This window comes from Oncorhynchus nerka, linkage group LG6 (assembly GCF_034236695.1).
Source record: "Oncorhynchus nerka isolate Pitt River linkage group LG6, Oner_Uvic_2.0, whole genome shotgun sequence".
Lineage (NCBI taxonomy): Eukaryota > Metazoa > Chordata > Actinopteri > Salmoniformes > Salmonidae > Oncorhynchus > Oncorhynchus nerka.
Window position 1 is genome coordinate 18671706 of NC_088401.1, and position 19131 is coordinate 18690836.

At 43.4% G+C, this 19131-nt stretch overlaps 1 protein-coding gene across 3 annotated transcripts; it reads right to left on the minus strand.

Moving 5' to 3' along the window:
- Positions 1-1186: 1186 nt before the first annotated feature.
- Positions 1187-18617, minus strand: LOC115130119 (V-type proton ATPase catalytic subunit A-like). 3 transcript variants are annotated; one of them, XM_029660907.2, is made up of 15 exons: positions 18509-18617; positions 11808-11904; positions 11388-11516; positions 9808-10022; positions 8939-9076; positions 8705-8856; positions 8270-8432; positions 6556-6664; positions 6307-6429; positions 6055-6169; positions 5816-5879; positions 2704-2907; positions 2474-2568; positions 2177-2348; positions 1187-1966 (listed from the first exon to the last, which is right to left on the minus strand). In XM_029660907.2, the coding sequence occupies exons 2-15, from the start codon at positions 11887-11889 to the stop codon at positions 1874-1876; spliced, it is 1854 nt and encodes a 617-aa protein (XP_029516767.1). In that variant the 5' UTR covers positions 11890-11904; positions 18509-18617; the 3' UTR covers positions 1187-1873. The 3 variants fall into 3 exon arrangements, with proteins under 3 accessions (XP_029516767.1, XP_029516766.1, XP_029516765.1); XM_029660906.2 differs by lacking the exon at positions 18509-18617 and adding an exon at positions 17916-17943; XM_029660905.2 differs by lacking the exon at positions 18509-18617 and adding an exon at positions 14678-14828.
- Positions 18618-19131: the final 514 nt, after the last annotated feature.

Genomic DNA, 19131 nt, shown 5'->3' on the forward strand with positions numbered 1-19131 from the left:
AGCTGTACTTTTAGTTCATGGGTAATGTTTGCCATTAGTCAAATCAGCACTTCTCAACGAGTTCAACGCATGTGAATGCATCTAACTTCTATTCATGACTTCACAACGGGTAATCACCACCTTCCCACTTGGTTATGAATGTAGCATTAACTTTTCACCTGACCCAGCCCATTAGGGAAAATACCATGAAGGAGTTGTCACCATGGTCATGCTTTGCTCATTACCATTTGCATACTTTAACTGGTGGCTGTCAAACAGGTCTAAAAAGAGCCATCATTCTTTGTTCTGTTCAAACCTCACAGATCTTGTTCTAGAGCTGCATTACCAAATCAGTTCTCTCTACTCCCATTTCAAAGAACGTTAATTGGCAGGCACAGGATGCAATACATCAAGCTTTTATATTTTTAACAGGCAAATTCTGAGAATATGATTTATTGTACCTGCCTGACCGAAGGCTGAGCCTTCATCACCTGCATGAGCCCCCAAAGGATTTAAAAAATAAAGATTATTTTTATGGGAGATCATCACACAAACAAAAAAATTGTGCATCAAATTATTTTTGTTCAGTGCAGCTGTACTGCAAAAACATCACAGCTCAGTAACTAAGCAAAACTATCTAGCTACATACTTTATATAATTACTGCAGTCACTGAAACTAGTCAAGGAGAGGAATGTATGTGTGTAGTTTCACTAGTTGTGTCTGGCAAACACTCCTCTTCCACTAAGCACATTCATAGACAAAAGTAAAGGGTGGAGAGCCACAGATTCCACATAGGAATTAGAGACACATAGCAAGGCTAGTCCAACCAGCAGCACCAGAATTATTATTTTGTCACTCTCACACACCCAGTCATACGTGACTGCGTATACCAGTGGAGGCTGGTGAGGGGAGGACGGCTCACAACAATGGCTGGAACGGAGCGAATGGAATGGCATCAAACACAAGGAAACCACGTGTTTGCTGTATTTGATACCATTCCACGCCAGCCATTACCACAAGCCCATCCTCCCCTTAATAAGATGCCACCAGCCTCCTGTGGTGTATATACTTATTAACATGATCACCTGTGTGTTCACCACTATTGGTAGTACAGTACATACACTAGTAGCAACCTGTTGAATACACTCACAGAACATGCAGAGAAGACTGACATTACTGAAAAACACACAGAAAAAATACCCACCATTTTGTTTTGTTGCCTTTTATTCTTTGGGACTTGTCCCACGAGCAGTAGAAAGGACAGGGCGAGAGAGCCCCCCTCTCTCTCTCACACACACACACACACACACGTACAGCAAGTACAGCAAGTACACAAGACTACACAGCATAAATCACTAAATATGAACAACAACCAGACCACACATTGTCCTTGTCAGACGCCAGCAACAAATATAGAGTCACTCTGCTTATTAAGTATTTGATGTTAATATTCTGTACAGATAGAGGGCTAATGAACGATAATTACATCAACTGAAGTCTTCAGGTACACAGCTAGGGCCAGAGACCATGTCCAAAACAAACAGGGGGAAGGGAGGGGCAATGCAGGGGTCTCACACACAGACATGTAAACATACACACATTAAGGTGTCGGGGCAGATCTTCGACCATGTTGGGGCAAATACACATATATAATATTTAGAATGTGTGAGGAAACAGAATACAAGAATACAGTACATTTTGTTCTGCTTTTGCCCATACACACGTTGAGTAAACTGATGGCAGGAGGTTGGGTGTAAACACAAGGCAGTGGAATGTGAGGCCGCAGTAGAGGTGGCTGCAGAGAGGGGGGGGTGACAGACATGCACTGTCCCTGGGGTCACAGGTGAGGGGTCCGGGGTGAAAGGTCCAGGGTGAAAGGTCCAGGGTGAAGGCTCAGTCCTCCAAGCTGCGAAAGGAGTTCTGCATGTCCTCCAGCAGCTGGGCGTAGTCAGTCTTGATCTGGGCCTCTCCCTCCTTCACTGGGTCCTGAAACAGACCAGACATATAGAGTTAGAGGCTTGGTCCTGAAACAGACCAGACAGAGTTACACAGACACACAAAGAGATCGTGATACAGACAAATAGTAAGAGCAACACTCATAGACAGCATAGAAATACACAGAGAGAGATACAGGGAACACACACACAGAGCGAGAGAGAGAAAGACAAACGAGAAACAGTCAGACTGCAGATGTACTTTGAACTTCATGGAGCTGAGTCGGTAGAGGATCTCTCCCAGGTGTTCTCGGATCATGGACCAGGTGATCTTGTTGTCGCTCTGAGCTGTGGTCTCCACTGCGTGCCTCGCCATGTCGTAGAACGCAATGATGTTGGACAGGATGCCTACAGTCTTATAGAAGGGACAAAACCTGCAGGGAGAGGTCAGAGGACAGGCAGAGGTCAGAGAGTTACAGTTGGAATGACTTCACAGTCAATCTTTCAATATTACTCAGAAATATATGAGTAGGTCAGTGAGAGTAAGTGCGTGTTTTACCTGTCGTAGGGGGTGTAACCATTCTGTTGCAGGAAGTCATCCTTGAGGAGCTTGGCCACCTCCAGGGTGATCTTATCAGTTTCTGCCAGCGATGCCTGTCACCATGACAACCAGGACAATCTCAATATTATGAAGCAGAGAAGACATGGAGATAAAACCTCATACTATAGAGATGCAGCTCAATATTGTCCCCGCCTTCTTTCTTCCCCCTCCCCTCAGTTCCCCCTCACCTTGCCGACCAGCTGTACGATCTCAGCCAGGTCCTCCTCCTCCTGCAGGATCTCCTTGGCCTTGGTGCGCAGCGGTACGAACTCAGGGAAGTGCTTGTCGTAGTACTCATCTAGCGCCCGCGTGTACTTACTGTAGCTGATCAGCCAGTTGACTGACGGGAAGTGCTTCCTCTGGGCCAGCTTCTTATCCAGACCCCAGAACACCTGAGAGAGGGAAGGATAGAGGGAGAGAAAGGGGGAGAGAAGAGTGAGTGGGCAGAGAGAAAGAGAGGATGAAGGCAGGAAGAGAGTGAGGGAAAAAAGGATGAAAAGTTGCATTCCCCTGCTCAGACGTTGCATGAACCAACCAATGGTTGGTTGCGTGCCACGTCATCGATTGTGTGCCACATCATCGATTGTGTGCCACATCATCGATTGTGTCAGACTGACAGATTGCTATAACATATGTGGTTAGTTGATACGTAAAATACCTATCCAGGCTTTGTAAGATCTGACAGGCATCAGCATCAGGAGCGTACCCAAGGATTGATAATTGACTCCCTAAAGCTTGTGTTTATTTCTTTTCTCCATATGGATGAGTGTAATGACCTTAGTGATCACTGTTTTGCAGCCTGTGTTCGTAATGGCTGCTCAGTGAAACGACCTGTCCTGATTTGTCAGACACTTGCTAAAAAACTTGAAGGAGCAAGCCTTCCTTCATGAACAGGCCTCTGTAAAATGGTCTAGAATCAGCTTGATCCCCTCTGTCGAAGATGCTTGGACCTTATTTTTTGATATTTTCAGTGGTATTGTTAACAGACACGCCCCCATAAAGAAAATGAGAATTAAACAGGTTCAGCCCCTGGGTCGACCGTGATCTGGCAGAGTTACTCTACCTCAAGAATTCCATTTGATGAAAGGCTCGGCACACACATACTCAGCCTGAGTGCACTTATTTCTGATTTGCCTGAACGAGAGCCAGTCAGCCTATCCGGAAGGCCAAAGTTAGTTACTTTAAGCAGCAGTTCTCTCTCTGTGGGTCTAACCCCAAGAAGTTCTGGAAAACGGTTAAAGACCTGGAGAATAAACACTCCTCCTCACAGCTGCCCATGTCCCTTAATGTTGATGACGTGGTTTTTCCTGACAAGAAGCACATGGCTGAGATCTTTAAAGCACCACTTCCTGAAGTCAGGATTCCTATTTGACTCAGCCATGCCTCCTTGTCCGTTCAACATTTCCTCATCTCCCACCCCTTCTAATGCGACTATCCCCGATGCTTCTCCCTCTTTTCCCCCTGTCCAGCTACAAAGTTTCTCCCTGCAGGCGGTCACTGAGTCCGAGGTGCTAAAGGAGCTCCTTAAACTTGACCCCAAAAAACATCTGGGTCGGATGGTTTAGACCCTTTCTTCTTTAAGGTTGCTGCCCCTATCATCGCCAAGCCGGTCTCTCCTTTCTGGGGAGCTTCCCATTGCTTAGAAGGCAGCCACGGTTTGTCCTTTATTTAAAGGGGGAGATCAAGCTGATCCTAACTGTTACAGGCTCATTTCTATTTTTCCCTGTTTATCAAAAGTGTTGGAAAAAACCTGTCAATAATCAACTGACTGGCTTTCTTGATGTCTATAGTATTCTCTTGTATGCAATCTGGTTTCCACTCAGGTTATGGATGTGTCACTGCAACCTTAAAGGTCCTCAATGATGTCACCATTGTCCTTGATTCTAAGCAATATTGTGCTGCTATTTTTAATCGACTTGGCCAAAGCTTTTGATACGGTAGACCATTCCATTCTTGTGGACCGGCTAAGGAGTATTGGTGTCTCTGAGGGGTCTTTGGGATGGTTTGCTAACTACCTCTCTCAAAGAGTACAGTGTATAAAGTCAGAAAACCTACGTCAACATAGCTCAGGCAGTAGGAAGCTCTCATCCATTTATATGCAGATGATAGTCTTATACTCAACCCTCCCCGGATTTTGTGTTAAATGCTCTACAACAAAGCTTTCTTAAAGTCCAACAAGCTTTCTCTACCTTGTTCTGAACACCTCCAAAACAAAGGTCATGTGGTTAGGTAAGTAGAATGACCCTCCTCCCACAGGTGTGATTACTACCTCTGAGGGTTTAGAGCTTGAGGTAGTTACCTCATACAAGTACTTGGGAGTATGGCTAGATGGTGCACTGTCCTCTCAGCACATATCAAAGCTGCAGGCTAAAGTTAAATCTAGACTTGGTTTCCTCTATTGTAATCGCTCCTCTTTCACCCTAGCTGCCAAACTAACCCTGATTCAGATGACCATCCTATCCATTCTAGATTACAGACATAATTTAAGGATGCTCTCGAGGTAAGGGTGCTCTGGAGTGGCTAGATGTTCTTTACCATTAGGCCATCAGATTTGCAACCAATGCTCCTTTGAGGACACATTACTGCACTCTATACTCCTCTGTAAACTGGTCATCTCTGTATACCCATCGCAAGACCCACTGGTTGATGCTTATTTATAAAACTCTTAGGCCTCACTCCCCCCTATCTGAGATATCTACTGCAGCCCTCATCCTCCACATACAACACCCGTTCTACCAGTCACATTCTGATAAAGGTCCCCAAAGCACACACATCCCTGGGTCACTCGTCTTTTCAGTTCGCGACTGGAACGAGCTGCAACAAACACTCAAACTGGACAGTTTTATCTCAATCGTGGACACTCTTACTGACAGTTGTGGCTGCTATGTGTGATGTATTATTGTCTCTACCTTCTTACCCTTTGTGCTGTTGTCTGTGCCCAATAATGTTTGTACCATGTTTTGTGCCTCTACTATGTTGTGTTGCTACCATGTTGTTGCTATGTTGTGTTGCTACCATGCTGTGTTGTCATGTGTTGCTGCCTTGCTGTTGTTGTCTTAGGTCTCTCATTATGTAGTGTTGTCTATCTTGTTGTGATGTGTGTTTTGTCCTATATTTATATTGTATTTATTTTAATCCCAGGTCCCCGTGGCCGCAGGAGGCCTTTTGCCTTTCGGTAGGCCGTCATTGTAAATAAGAATGTGTTATTAACTGACTTACCTAGTTAAATAAAGGTTAAATAAAATTAAAATAAGTGGGTTCTATCAGAGCCAGACAGAAACAGGCTGTATCCACAATTACCTGTACGATACCCAGGGTAGCTGATGTCACAGGATCAGAGAAGTCACCACCAGGGGGAGACACACTGTGGAAATTAAACAGAACATTGGTATCATGTGGTTATAACGTAAGAAGAAGCACTCCACTTCCGCCTATTCCAGTGTGGCTAGATTGTGTTGGCAGGTTTCTGAGGTCTACTGGAGAGCTGAGAGGAGGAACAAGGGCTCCCCCGTGTGGTGAAGCGATGTAACTATACTCACGCCCCCACAATGCTGACGCTGCCCTCTCTCTCTGGGTTGCCAAGACACTTCACCCTGCCGGCACGCTCGTAGAATGACGCCAGACGGGCACCCAAGTAGGCTGGGTAACCACTGTCTGTGGAGACAAAACAGGCCTTACTTGATATGTTCGAGATAACTGATTTAAACCGAATTCACCCCTCTAGCCATAGATGATGTCCTATACATTGCTTTAAAAATTCTGTATTTTGGGTGTTACCAGCAGCCACTTACCAGCGGGCATCTCAGCCAGTCGACCAGAGATCTCCCTGAGAGCCTCGGCCCATCGAGAGGTGGAGTCAGCCATCATGCTAACATTGTAGCCCATGTCCCTGAAGTACTCAGACAGCGTAATCCCTGCAGACACACACAGAGGACAAGTAGGTGATTGGTCAGGGGGTGTGCTCCATGTTGTGGTCTCAGGCCTGTCATTGGCTGGGAGGTTTGCGGTGTTATGCTCTGGGCCCTGTGATTGGTTCCTACCTGTGTAGATAGAGGCCTCTCTAGCAGCCACAGGCATGTTGGAGGTGTTGGCCACCAGCGCTGTTCTCTTCATGATGCTCTCAGTCTTCCCATCCACCTCCATGGTCAGCTATTAGACAGACACACTGTCAATCATCCTGACCTTCAATAAGAAAAAGGCTAACGCTAATGATGATGATCATGATAATCTAATGACATATGGAAAGTTCGGAAAGTATTCAGACCCTTTGACCTTTTCCACATTTTGTTACTTTACAGCCTTATTCTAAAATTGATTAAACTAATGTTTTTCCCCCTCAATCTACACACAACGCCCCACAATGACAAAGCAAAAACAGTTTAGAAATGTTTACAAATTTATAGAAAAATAAAATAAAAAGAAATACCAATACCAAATACCATGAATACCAAGTATTCAGACCCTTTGCTCTGAGACTCAAAATTGAGCTCAGGTACATCCTGTTTCCATTGATCATTCTTGAGATGTTTATACATGATTGGACATGATTTGGAAAGGCACATACACCTGTCTATATAAGCTCCAACAGTTGAAAGTGCATTTCAGAGCATAAACCAAGCCATGAGGTAGAAGGAATTGTCCGTAGCGCTCCAAGACAGGATTGTATCGAGGTACAGATCTCAGGAAGGGTACTAAAAACATTTCTGCAGCATTGAAGTTCCCCAAGAACACAGTGGCCTCCATCATTCTTAAATGGAAGAAGTTTGAAACCACCAAGACTCTTCCAAGATCTGGCTGCCCGGCCAAACTGAGAAATCAAGGGAGAAGTGCCTTGGTCAGGGAGGTGACCAAGAACCGAATGGTCACTCTGACAGAGTTCTAGGGTTCCTCTGCAGCGATAGAAGAAACTTCCAGGTGTACAACTATCTCTGCAGCAGTCCACCAATTAGGCCTTTATGGTAGAGTGGCCAGACGGAAGCCATTCCTCAGCACCTAAAGGACTCTCAGACCATGAGAAACAAGATTCTCTGGGCTGATGAAACAAATATGGAACTCTTTGGCCTAAATGCCAAGCGTCACATCTGGAGGACACTTGGCACCATCCAGAAGCATGGTGGTGGCATCCAGAAGCATGCTGTGGGGATGTTTTTCAGTGGCAGGGACTGGGAGACTAGTCAGGATCGAGGAAAAGATGAACGGAGCAAAGTACAGAGTGATCCTTGAGGAAAACCTGCTCCAGAGCTCTCAGGACATCAGACTGGGGTGAAGGTTCACCTTTCAAAAGGAAAATGACCCAAAGCACACAGCTAAGACAACGCAGGAGTGGCTTCGGGACAAGTCTCTGAATGTCCTTGTGTGGACCAGCCGGAGCCCGGATTTGAACCTGATCGAACATCTCTGGAGACCTGAAAATAGCTGTGCAGCAACGCTTCCCATCCAACCTGACAGCATGAGAGGATCTGTAGAGAAGAATGGGAGAAACTCCGCAAATACTGGTGTGCCAAACTTATCGCATCATACCCCTGAAGAGTCGAGGCTGTAATCGCTGCCAAAGGTGCTTCAACAAAGTACTGAGTAAAGGGTCTGAATACTTGCATATAAAAAAGCTATCACATATCTGCAAAAATGTCTAAACCTGTTTTTGCTTCATCATTATGGGGTATTGTGTGTAGATTGATGAGGGGGGAAAAGCAATTTCATCCATTTTAGAGTAAGGCTGTAACGTAACAAAATGTGCACTGTAACACCACCCACCTCGGGGAAATCTCGCAGAACTTCTGACATCTCGTTCCCTCGCTCCCCACAACCTACGTAGACGATGACATCACTGTTGGAGTACTTTGACAGGGACTGGGAGATGACAGTTTTACCACAGCCAAAGGCTCCGGGGATGGCTGTGGTTCCTCCCTGGACACACCTGGACACAGAGACAGACAGAACAGACCGGGGGCAGGGAGATGGAAGCAGAGGTTGAGTATATTGGCAGATTCAGATAACACTTTCTAATTCAGTTTCCTTGCAGCAGAACATTGAAGACAGATGGACAGAAAGACATTCTGAGTGTCCTTGAGGAAAAGGGTGAAAATGGGAGAATGCTAAAAGAGAGATTCCCTGACGCAGAGACCGCGAGATGGAGGAAGGTGAAGGAAGGATAGATGGAAAAGGTGGAGTAAGAGAAAGGGGACTCACGGGAAGAGGGCGTCCAGTACTCTCTGTCCGGTCAGCAGTGGGTGATTGGCAGGCAGCTTCTCTGTGACCGGGCGAATCTGTCGCACTGGCCAGACCTGGACCATGGTGAACTTCTCCTTCATACCCTCAAACTCCAGCTCCAACACCACGTCCTGAAACGCACACAGTCTTAATACATAAATGACCCCACATGTATTACTATGGATTTAGACAAGGTTGGGTGGTGGAACTAACCGAGACGTCATAGTTTCCGGGGGGAGCCACATAGGTGACGGTTCCTCTGTTCCTCGGGGGCAGCATGATCTTGTGCTTGATAAGGGAGTTCTCAAACACCATCCCGTAGATATCACCCCCTGTGATGTGACTGCCCACCTAAGAGAGAGGGGGGAGATAAGGGGTTAATGGTTATCAATTCAAACTTTAACATGAAAGCTAGAATCCTTAGTTGCTACATACATTTTTGACTTATAGATTGACGATATATACTCATTGACTCATGAAGAATATAACTTATGAGTCATGAGCTTAGTTCAACTGTCGTACCATTCAGAACCCAAAATATAAGCTTGATTTACTCCGATGTTTGTAAACAACGTAAACAAACACTGTATAGCCTCAAAACGTGGTTAAAACTACCATTTTGATATCATGGATGGTCAGTACTTGCATCCATAGCTCAGTCTATGAATTGGCGCAGCGGTCTAAGGCACTGCATCTCAGTGCTAGAGGCGTCACTACAGACACCCTGGTTCGAATCCAGGCTGTATCACAACCGGCCGTGATTGGGAGTCCCATAGGTCGGCGCACAATTGGCCCAGCGTCGTCTGGGTTTGGCCGTCATTGTAAATAAGAATCTGTTCTTAACTGACCTGCCTAGTTAAATAAAGGTTCAATTAAAAAATGTAAAAAAATTATCCAGGCCCATTGCTCATCTTACTCCCAAAACAGAGGTGGGGTTACCACTTTGTTATTGTTCCAATTAAAGATTCTAGCTTAAAATGTACAGTTCAGTATGTGGTCTAAGGACACTTGAAATTGTGGATAGTGTAGCGCATCGAGTAAACCATGCAAACACTTTCCTCAGAGTAGTAGGATGCACCCACCCGTAAGCTCTTGACAGGGGAGAACTCCCATTTCAGGTCTCGGTTGAGGGCTCCGATATTGACTCCGCGGGGGATGTAGATGCTCTGTGTTAGGTCGTTGATGTCCTTTAGGGGGCGCTGGATACCATCGAAGATGGAGCCCATGATGCCTGGGCCCAGCTCCACTGACAGAGGCTTCCCTGTCCGCAGCACCGGGTCCCCAACGGATACACCCGCTGTGACAATGCTCAGGAACACACGCACAGTGTGTGTGTGTTTCAGTAGATTTCAGATTTGTTTTCATGTGTCTGTGAGTGTTATCAAGAGGTTGCTATGGTGTATAAGACTGAGTGTGTATGTACCGTAAAAATGTGATCAGTAATGAACACTAAGGTGATTATTTAAATATATAGTAAGTGTGTATACACACACACCAAGACAGTTGGAACCGGTTCAGGGAACCAAACCAAAAACCCGAAAATAACCAAATATTTTGAGGAAGAGAATCAGTACTGCGAATGTAAGTGTTCTATAATGTTCCGGGAACAGAACTGTTATTTTATAATCTTAGGAACCGGTTAATAATGTTTTTTTTACATTCCGGGTATTTTTTCGTCTGTCCCACTAAAAACGCTGTAAAGCACCTCTGCAAAGCCCTCACCCTCAAACTTATTCCAGTGTCTACCCACTAGAAGATTTGCGCCAGCATCTGTGCCAGGGTTTCCATTAGGAAAATTAGAAAAACCATCCATATGCATTCAGATTGAACCTGGTGCAGCCAGCACCAGCAATAAACAAGGGAGATTGGCCAAATGACCCACATTTATGTCCTTAAAAAAACTGTGTTTCGATGTGTAAGATATGCAAAATCCCTCTCTGCTACGACACGCATTTCTTTATGTCAGATGGCTAGGCCTTGTCTGCTATACAGATATTGGCGTATAGAAGGAGGCTAATTTGTTCATTTTCTATCACAGTAAAGGAAGGAAAGATGTAAACCGGTGATTCAGAAATGTATTTTGCTGGTCAGAACAGGGAAAAATGATGGTTCTGTTCAGAAAAAAAACAATTGGAAGATTATTTTTGGTTCCAATCCCTGACAGACAGGTGCAGTCATGTACACACAGGCATAGCACTGTATGTACCAGGAGAACACTGACAGTCATGTACACACAGGCATAGCACTGTGTGTACCAGGAGAACACTGACAGTCATGTACACACAGGCATAGCACTGTATGTACCAGGAGAACACTGACAGTCATGTACACACAGGCATAGCACTGTATGTACCAGGAGAACACTGACAGTCATGTACACACAGGCATAGCACTGTATGTACCAGGAGAACACTGACAGTCATGTGTATGTACCAGGAGAACACTGACAGTCATGTACACACAGGCATAGCACTGTATGTACCAGGAGAACACTGACAGTCAGGTACAGTAAAGCTTGCATCCCAAACGAAACCCCTATTAACTTTACAGTGCACTTCTTTTAACCAGGGCCCATATTTCTCTGGTCAAAAGTAGTTCCCTATATAGGGAATAGGATGCCATTTGGGATGAGGTGCAGTAACAGTATAACCCGTTAGGATACATGTCTCCTCGTAAACCTGGATGGTGGCCATGTCTCCCTCCAGCCTGATGATCTCTCCCACCAGCTCACTGTGGCCCACTCTCACCAGCTCATACATGGCCGCTCCCGCCATGGCAGTGGCCGTCACAACTGCAGCACAGCCAGGGGACAACACAGGTTAGAGGTCACACACCATGCAAGAGAGACGGATCTCTAGTCCAAACTCCACACCAGATTGGTGTAAACAGATTAGTGCCAAGCATCCTATCGCCTGGCTTACTACCAGAGGGATAGTTAAAAAAAAAAATAATAATTTAACCTTTATTCGACCAGGCATAGCTGAGGCTATTACCAAAGCATCCCTTCTTCAGCTAGCCTAAACCTTTAGAGCCTAAACAGAGGCACATGAGACATAGGTGAATGTGTATGTGAGATAGTGACCTGGGCCGGAGACTCCATGGACGTATCCAAACTCGCTCTCTTTCTCCTCATCCCGGATCTTAGGCAGCTTGGACAGGTCCATCCTGACAGGCTAGATCTGAGAGAAAGAAAGAAGAACAGAGTGAGTGTGTGAAGGACCGTGATAAAGAAAGAAGAACAGAGTGAGTGTGTGAAGGACCGTGATAAAGAAAGAAGAACAGAGTGAGTGTGTGAAGGACCGTGATAAAGAAAGAAGAACAGAGTGAGTGTGTGAAGGACCGTGATAAAGAAAGAAGAACAGAGTGAGTGTGTGAAGGACCGTGATAAAGAAAGAAGAACAGAGTGAGTGTGTGAAGGACCGTGATAAAGAAAGAAGAGAGTGAGTGTGTGAAAGACCGTGATAAAGAAAGAACAGAGTGAGTGTGTGAAGGACCGTGATAAAGAAAGAACAGAGTGAGTGTGTGAAGGACCGTGATAAAGAAAGAAGAACAGAGTGAGTGTGTGAAGGACCGTGATAAAGAAAGAACAACAGAGTGAGTGTGTAAAGGACCGTGATAAAGAAAGAACAGAGTGAGTGTGAAGGACCGTGATAAAGAAAGAAGAACAGAGTGAGTGTGTGAAGGACCGTGATAAAGAAAGAAGAACAGAGTGAGTGTGTGAAGACCCGTGATAAAGACAGAAGAACAGAGTGAGTGTGTGAAGGACCGTGATAAAGAAAGAAGAACAGAGTGAGTGTGTGAAGGACCGTGATAAAGAAAGAAGAACAGAGTATGTGTGTGAAGGACCGTGATAAAGAAAGAAGAACAGAGTGTGTGTGTGAAGGACCGTGATAAAGAAAGAACAGAGTGAGTGTGTGAAGGACCGTGATAAAGAAAGAACAGAGTGAGTGTGTGAAGGACCGTGATAAAGAAAGAACAGAGTGAGTGTGTGAAGGACCGTGATAAAGAAAGAACAGAGTGAGTGTGTGAAGGACCGTGATAAAGAAAGAACAGAGTGAGTGTGTGAATGACCGTGATAAAGGGAGTGAGGAGAGATAAAGAGTGGTACACAGTCCACAGAGCACCACTGACAGGTTGGTTGTTCAGCAACAAAACCATTGTGTGCACAACTATGGGGAAAAACAGACGGGTTGGCTTAGATTGTTGACCACATGTAAACTATAATTTGGTCTCCAATGTTTATTGAAAACAAATACATTTTCTAAATGGTTCACTGACATGGATGAAAATACCCTCAAATAAAGCTGACAGTCTGCATTTTAAACTCATAGTCATTGTATCATTTAAATTCCATAGCGAGACAAAACTTTTGTCACTAGCTAGGTTTTCATCCAATTGGCGACAGATTTTCATGGGAATATTCTAAAATCTGCATAAAGAAAACAATGCGCATTTTCCCACCAGTGGTATGTTTCCACCAAATGAACTTCTTGCGGATAAAAATCAGTGCGTGATGACGTAGTGCAAACAAAATGTACTTTTTCACTTAGGTTTTCATATATCAAATAAAAATCTAAAGTTCAATGTGTTTCCATTGTATTTGTCACAAAAACTGTTGCGTTAAATAGTAAATGTGCCTCCGCTGGTCTTGGTACCTGTGCTCCAGCCTACAGATACAGTGTGGGTAGGCTGTGAGGGTTGTCTAGTCTACATGAGATTATTATGGATTTCTATTTGTCAAACGGCAGTCAAGCATCAATCATGTCACCAGAATAAGACCCTCGATACTTGTTGGAAAGCAGCATTAAGCTCATTACCGTGCACTTTCACCACCCTGTGAAATGAATCATAATTATTTCATCTGTAGCCTAATGAACTGCATAGTTTTCAGAGTCGTGTGACTGCAAATTTACTTCGATATGATGGTTATTATATCAATAACAATAACAGGACCCAGCCTCTGTGTAACTCTATATGTCTGGCGCATAAAGTAGTTTCCACCTCCATGTCCCAAATAATACATTTTACAGACACAAAAAGACCTCACCATCTCAAACAAACAAAGTCTGTCGGCGTTAACAAAATTTGTACCGAAACCATCTGTTTCCATCACAGCTGTTACGATTTATTTTGTTATGGTAAGACTTTACTTGGATGGATGGAAACATGGTTACTGTCCCAGTATGGAGCTCACTGTATATATACAGCTGTATTGATTCGTGTTATAGCTGACTGCATCCCAGACCACAGTGAGTTATAGTCCTGGCTGGGACACTATTGACCCAGTCATTAGAAGGTCAATGGCCTTCTCATCCAACTCAAAATCCACCCATCCATCCATTCTGAATCTGTTCAAAGCAGCTTGGTAACACTCTCCGACACTAAAAACATACACACACTAACAGAGTAGGACAATTACTACATGATGATTACACAGACAAATTCCCTCCCACACAGAGGCTTAAAAATGAAGCTTTCTGCAATGGTGAGAGGGACTCGCAAACATATAGCACACTATCGGGAAACACGGATCCCTGTCCCTCTGTTCTGTTACCATGACAATAACACCCCTTTTCCGAACCGTGACAATGGTGATATCCCAGCGACTAGAGCCCAACATCATGACTCGGCAGCTCTCTTTCTCTGAGTGAGGGGGGGGGCTAACGCTACAGTGGCTAACGTTATGGTGCTGCTGAATCTATACTGCACCCACTCTGACACACAAACACCATCCCTGCTTCAGTGCCCTTTTGTCCTTGCCACTGCTAGCCAGTCTAGCATGGAGGAAAAGGCCCTATGTTATCTGTGTAGAAATACAGCAGCCCCCCTCAACAGATGTAGTCTGGAGCAGCAGGATACAGACTGAAGGATGTGGCATCCATGGCCAAGCTTAACTTACATGGCATTTGGACCTCCATTCTTAAGAGATTTAAAACAATAAAAAAAACTTACTTTCTTTATCAAGTGCTCAATTCTTCCCTTTCTCTTGAATGTTTTATTCCCTCTGGATCCTATCAGGTGCAAAATACTTACTGTAAAACAGGACAGACATGCATACAGAAATGCATGTATACACACACTGACAGACACACACTTGGACAGAATTGAATCATTTCCATTGTGATTTTGGCATAGAGACTCATAGGGTGGAATATATGCACGAGGCGTCACATGACTGTGGAACATGGCTGGCTGAGTTATATGGGCCGTTTGAGGAAGTGGAAAATTCTAGTGTGGGGTAGGATTGGGAAGTCTAAATTAGTGTCTTTGTGAATTGTATGAGATTCAGACACAGTGATTCACAACACGCTGGTATTTAAAAAGCTAGAGGATTACATCCATATCCCTTGACACAACAGTGAGCACACTGACAGGCCTCAAGGCAGCCACCTACCAAGCTCAGCAATCTCTGGTACAATGCAGGCTGTAGTTGCCCTTACAAACAGATCAGGGATCAGTTTACACTCCCCAACATCCCTACCTTTATTGGGGGGAAAAAGTACTCCCACACTAACAGTTGTGGAAGTAGTCAGTACAGTCAGAGGGTAAAACCCAGACATGCATCAAGTTTCTAAGGACTCAGCCACATCATATCACACCAGTCATGTGACGTATGGAATCCTTCTATCAAGGATACACTCACTGAGCACTGCAGTGTTACAATGTAAATGATCCATACTCAGGAATGTCTCTCCAGTGAGGGTAACCAGTGACCAAACAAAGGAGCTTTACCCTAATAAAATAATGTCCCATTCAGCATAATCTCTCATAATGAAACTAGAGTGAGTGCTGGTTGCAAGGTGTTGCATAATCCTGTAAACCCAACTGCTCACATTTAACTTCCTGTTAAAGTTTTCAAATGTCATGAAATGGTGCTAATTGACTAAGTAAGTGCATCCCAAATTGACAATGGATTCACACATTCACCAACAACCACCCTTCCCCTGGCCACCAGTGATTCTGAAGGGCAGAATCAGGAAGGCACCGAAGAGAGGGAGACGGCCTACAGTACATGCCAAGGTTCTAGGGTAGAACATAATTATAATAATTTGTACACTGCAAATTGACCACAAATTTGCCCAAAAAGAGGTACTATTTGAAAATATAAATAATTTCATACATTGAGACACGATCACATATATGTCTCCTTGTTTGCATGTGGCAATACTTGGTAACAGATTTTCTAAATTAAACCATTTTTTTGCTGAATTCCTGAATTTTGCATTCTTTTTTGACCCAAAACTAAAAAAATATATAGTTTTGATGTCTTCACAATTATTCTACAATATAGAAAATAGTCCAAATAAAGAAAAACCTTTGAATGAGTTGGTGTCCCAACTTTTGAATGGTACTGTAGTTATAAACTGTGTGGTTCAAGCCCGGAATTCTGACTGGCTGACAGCCATGATATATCAGACCGTATACCAAGGGTATAACAAAATATTTATTTTTACTGCTCTAATTACGTTGGTAACCAGTTTATAATAGCAATAAGACACCTCTGGAGTTTGTGGTATATGGCCAATATGCCACAGCTAAGGGCTGTGTCCAGGCACTCCGTGATGCATCTAGTCTAAGAACAGCCCTTAGCGGTGGTATATTGGCCATATACCACACCCTCGTGTGCCTTATTGTTTAATTATATGTGCAGATCTACCTCAATTATATCTTACACCTGCAGATCACCTTGGTACTGGTACCCTGTGTGTATATAGCCAAGTTATCGTTACTCATTTGTATTTACTTTTCTATTTTCTTTCTCTGCATTGTTGGGAAAGGCCCGTAATTAAGCATTTCACCGTAGCTTTTGTGAGCAAAACAATTTGATAACAATGTAAAATAGTTCCTTTCTCAGTCCTAGTATTGAGCCATAGAGCTGCAACTAAAACTGGTCCTGAATCAACACTTAGGGAAAACCTGTTAAACCTCTTTAACTAGCTGTTCTTTTTATTAACTCTTCTGTTCTTTGTTATCAAAGATAGAAGACACAAAGGGTAGATCTTATTCTCAATATTCCTGTGGCTTCCTTTCCCCTTCCTTGTCTTGTGTCCTTCATTAGACACTACACTATACACTCGGTCCTCAGGACACACGTTTTGATTTTCACCATAACACTACACAGCTGATTCAAATAATCATCAAGCTTTGACCATTTGAAACAGCTGTGTAGTGTTAGGGCAAAAACCAAAACGTGCACCCCTTGGGGTCCCAAGGACACCATTTGGGAAACAGTGATTTAACCTATCCTTACTTCTCAGATCAGTGCAGATGAAGGAGAAGGGAAGAGGATCTGAACTCACATGATTGAGATTCACCCAAACAGGCCCTACCCTATAAGCAGACATTTCTGATGAGAAATTCAACATCCAAGTGAGGATGTGGTGGGGCTGTGGCAGGTGCACAGGGTCCTAACGCTCTTGTGCTAAATGCAATGAATGATTCTTCCTCTTCTGTAGTCTAACAGAATCATCCTCATGTGCCACTGTCACACTAGCATATGTCACTAGGGACAAACCAACGGAATAGGGCCAGCTTCAGAATAATATGTGATTTTTCTTTGATTTACAATACCACTGTCTGCATGTATCTTGAATTGATAACATTTGTAGTTGGGCTACTAGTCTCCGTCTTATCTCAGGTGCATTACCCAAAAGTCTGCTGGTCAATCAGCTGAGATTAAAGTAGCCCAATAATGGACTAAAGTAGCCTAACGTTACTGTTTATAATCCAATGACTTTACATGTTCTGTTTATCGGTGAATTGGCTCTGGAAGCCAAACCCGCCAAATAATCCATCTAAAACGCGAATCGATTCTCAATTGCGGTGCGGTTCAAGAAATATTAATCCCTCTACTTTCATATCAAAATCATTTCACAAACGAAAAATACACACTGACTGTGCACTGTTATAACCGGTTTTAACAGTTGCAGCCTACTGTATTTTTTATTTTTTTGTGACTTGTTTGTGGTGTTGGTCTTCCGTTTACACAGGTGTTCAGACACTGCTAGCTAATTAGCACAAAAAGTCCACTCGGTCTTCCATGTTTTCCATAAACAAGAATTGTAATACGGAAATATTGGCTTGTGGGATTCCTATAAAAAGGTGTATATCAATATAACATTTTGGTTTTTTTTTACAATTATTTCTCGCCGATATGAAAGACAAGGTTCTTATGTTTCCAAAACCTTACCGCAAGCAATGCGGGTTCATGTTCAGACCAAGCGATGACGTCTTAGTCCAATGACTCTTATGTGTAATGTAATGGAACTGAGAGTCATGATCAACCGCTACATTGCCAAAGGTGTCTTGTCAACATAATCACATGACCACCAATGCACTGTAGCGTCGACATCATTTTTTTTACATGGTCGAATCTATCCATGGCCATGAAACAGAAAATAACATAACTAGTTGCATTGTTGCTATAAACAAAACACATTGAGAGACAAATACATAACGTGAGGCACGATGTTTACGCATTTTTTGCGCAACAACAACTGACATTTGAGAAGCCGCATTGCCAGCGTTGCAATTTGATTGTGATATGTAATGTTTAATTCAAATAGGCCTACATTTGAATGAAAAACCAAGACCATGAATGCATTTAAATGTATGTTCCAATGATCAAAATCCTTTGATAAACGACCGTATTATTTAATTATAGGTCATCTGTCAAAATCGCTGGCTATGCCATTTTGATGTATTTCGAAAGAATTATGAAAAATCACATAATATAGACATTGCATTTAATCTAATTTGATTATAATAAAACGGCATAGCTACCTTCAGAAATTAAACAGTCCAGCGTCTTGAACCTCTGCCTAGGGAAGATGTGAGTGGCGATACGACAGCAAATGATCAGCTGACTTCATTCAATCCGAGTTTTGCAGATCGCGAGACTCGGGACTCACAACACTGCTTCCATTATGGCTCAAGCTCACTTCGGTGTCAAATATATAGATGGAAAGATATATACTTCCTCTTGATATTCGTCTATAGTTTCAAATAAACATTTTAAAACAACAACAAAATAACAGCTGATTAATTAGACCTGTTCCACGGTTGAGGCTCGGAAAGAAAAAAATATGGAAGGCTCCACAATAGGCTGAGGGCAGAAAATCAAACAGTAGAATTATGTGGTCTTTTTCGAGAAAATATCATTGCGTTTGAGCCAAAATGGCGGTGGAACAATAGGATGTTGCTGTTACTTGTTAAATATGGATTGCACTGTTGGACACTGGAGATTTGCATGACACAATATTTTACGTCATTGCTATGAATTCAAATGAAATATCGAGTTGCGCCACAAATGATTATAAATTGAATAATAGCTAATTATTATTAAGACATGTAAAAATCTAACAAAAATGTCAAAGCCAATGGTCAATACATACATAAGAACAAAA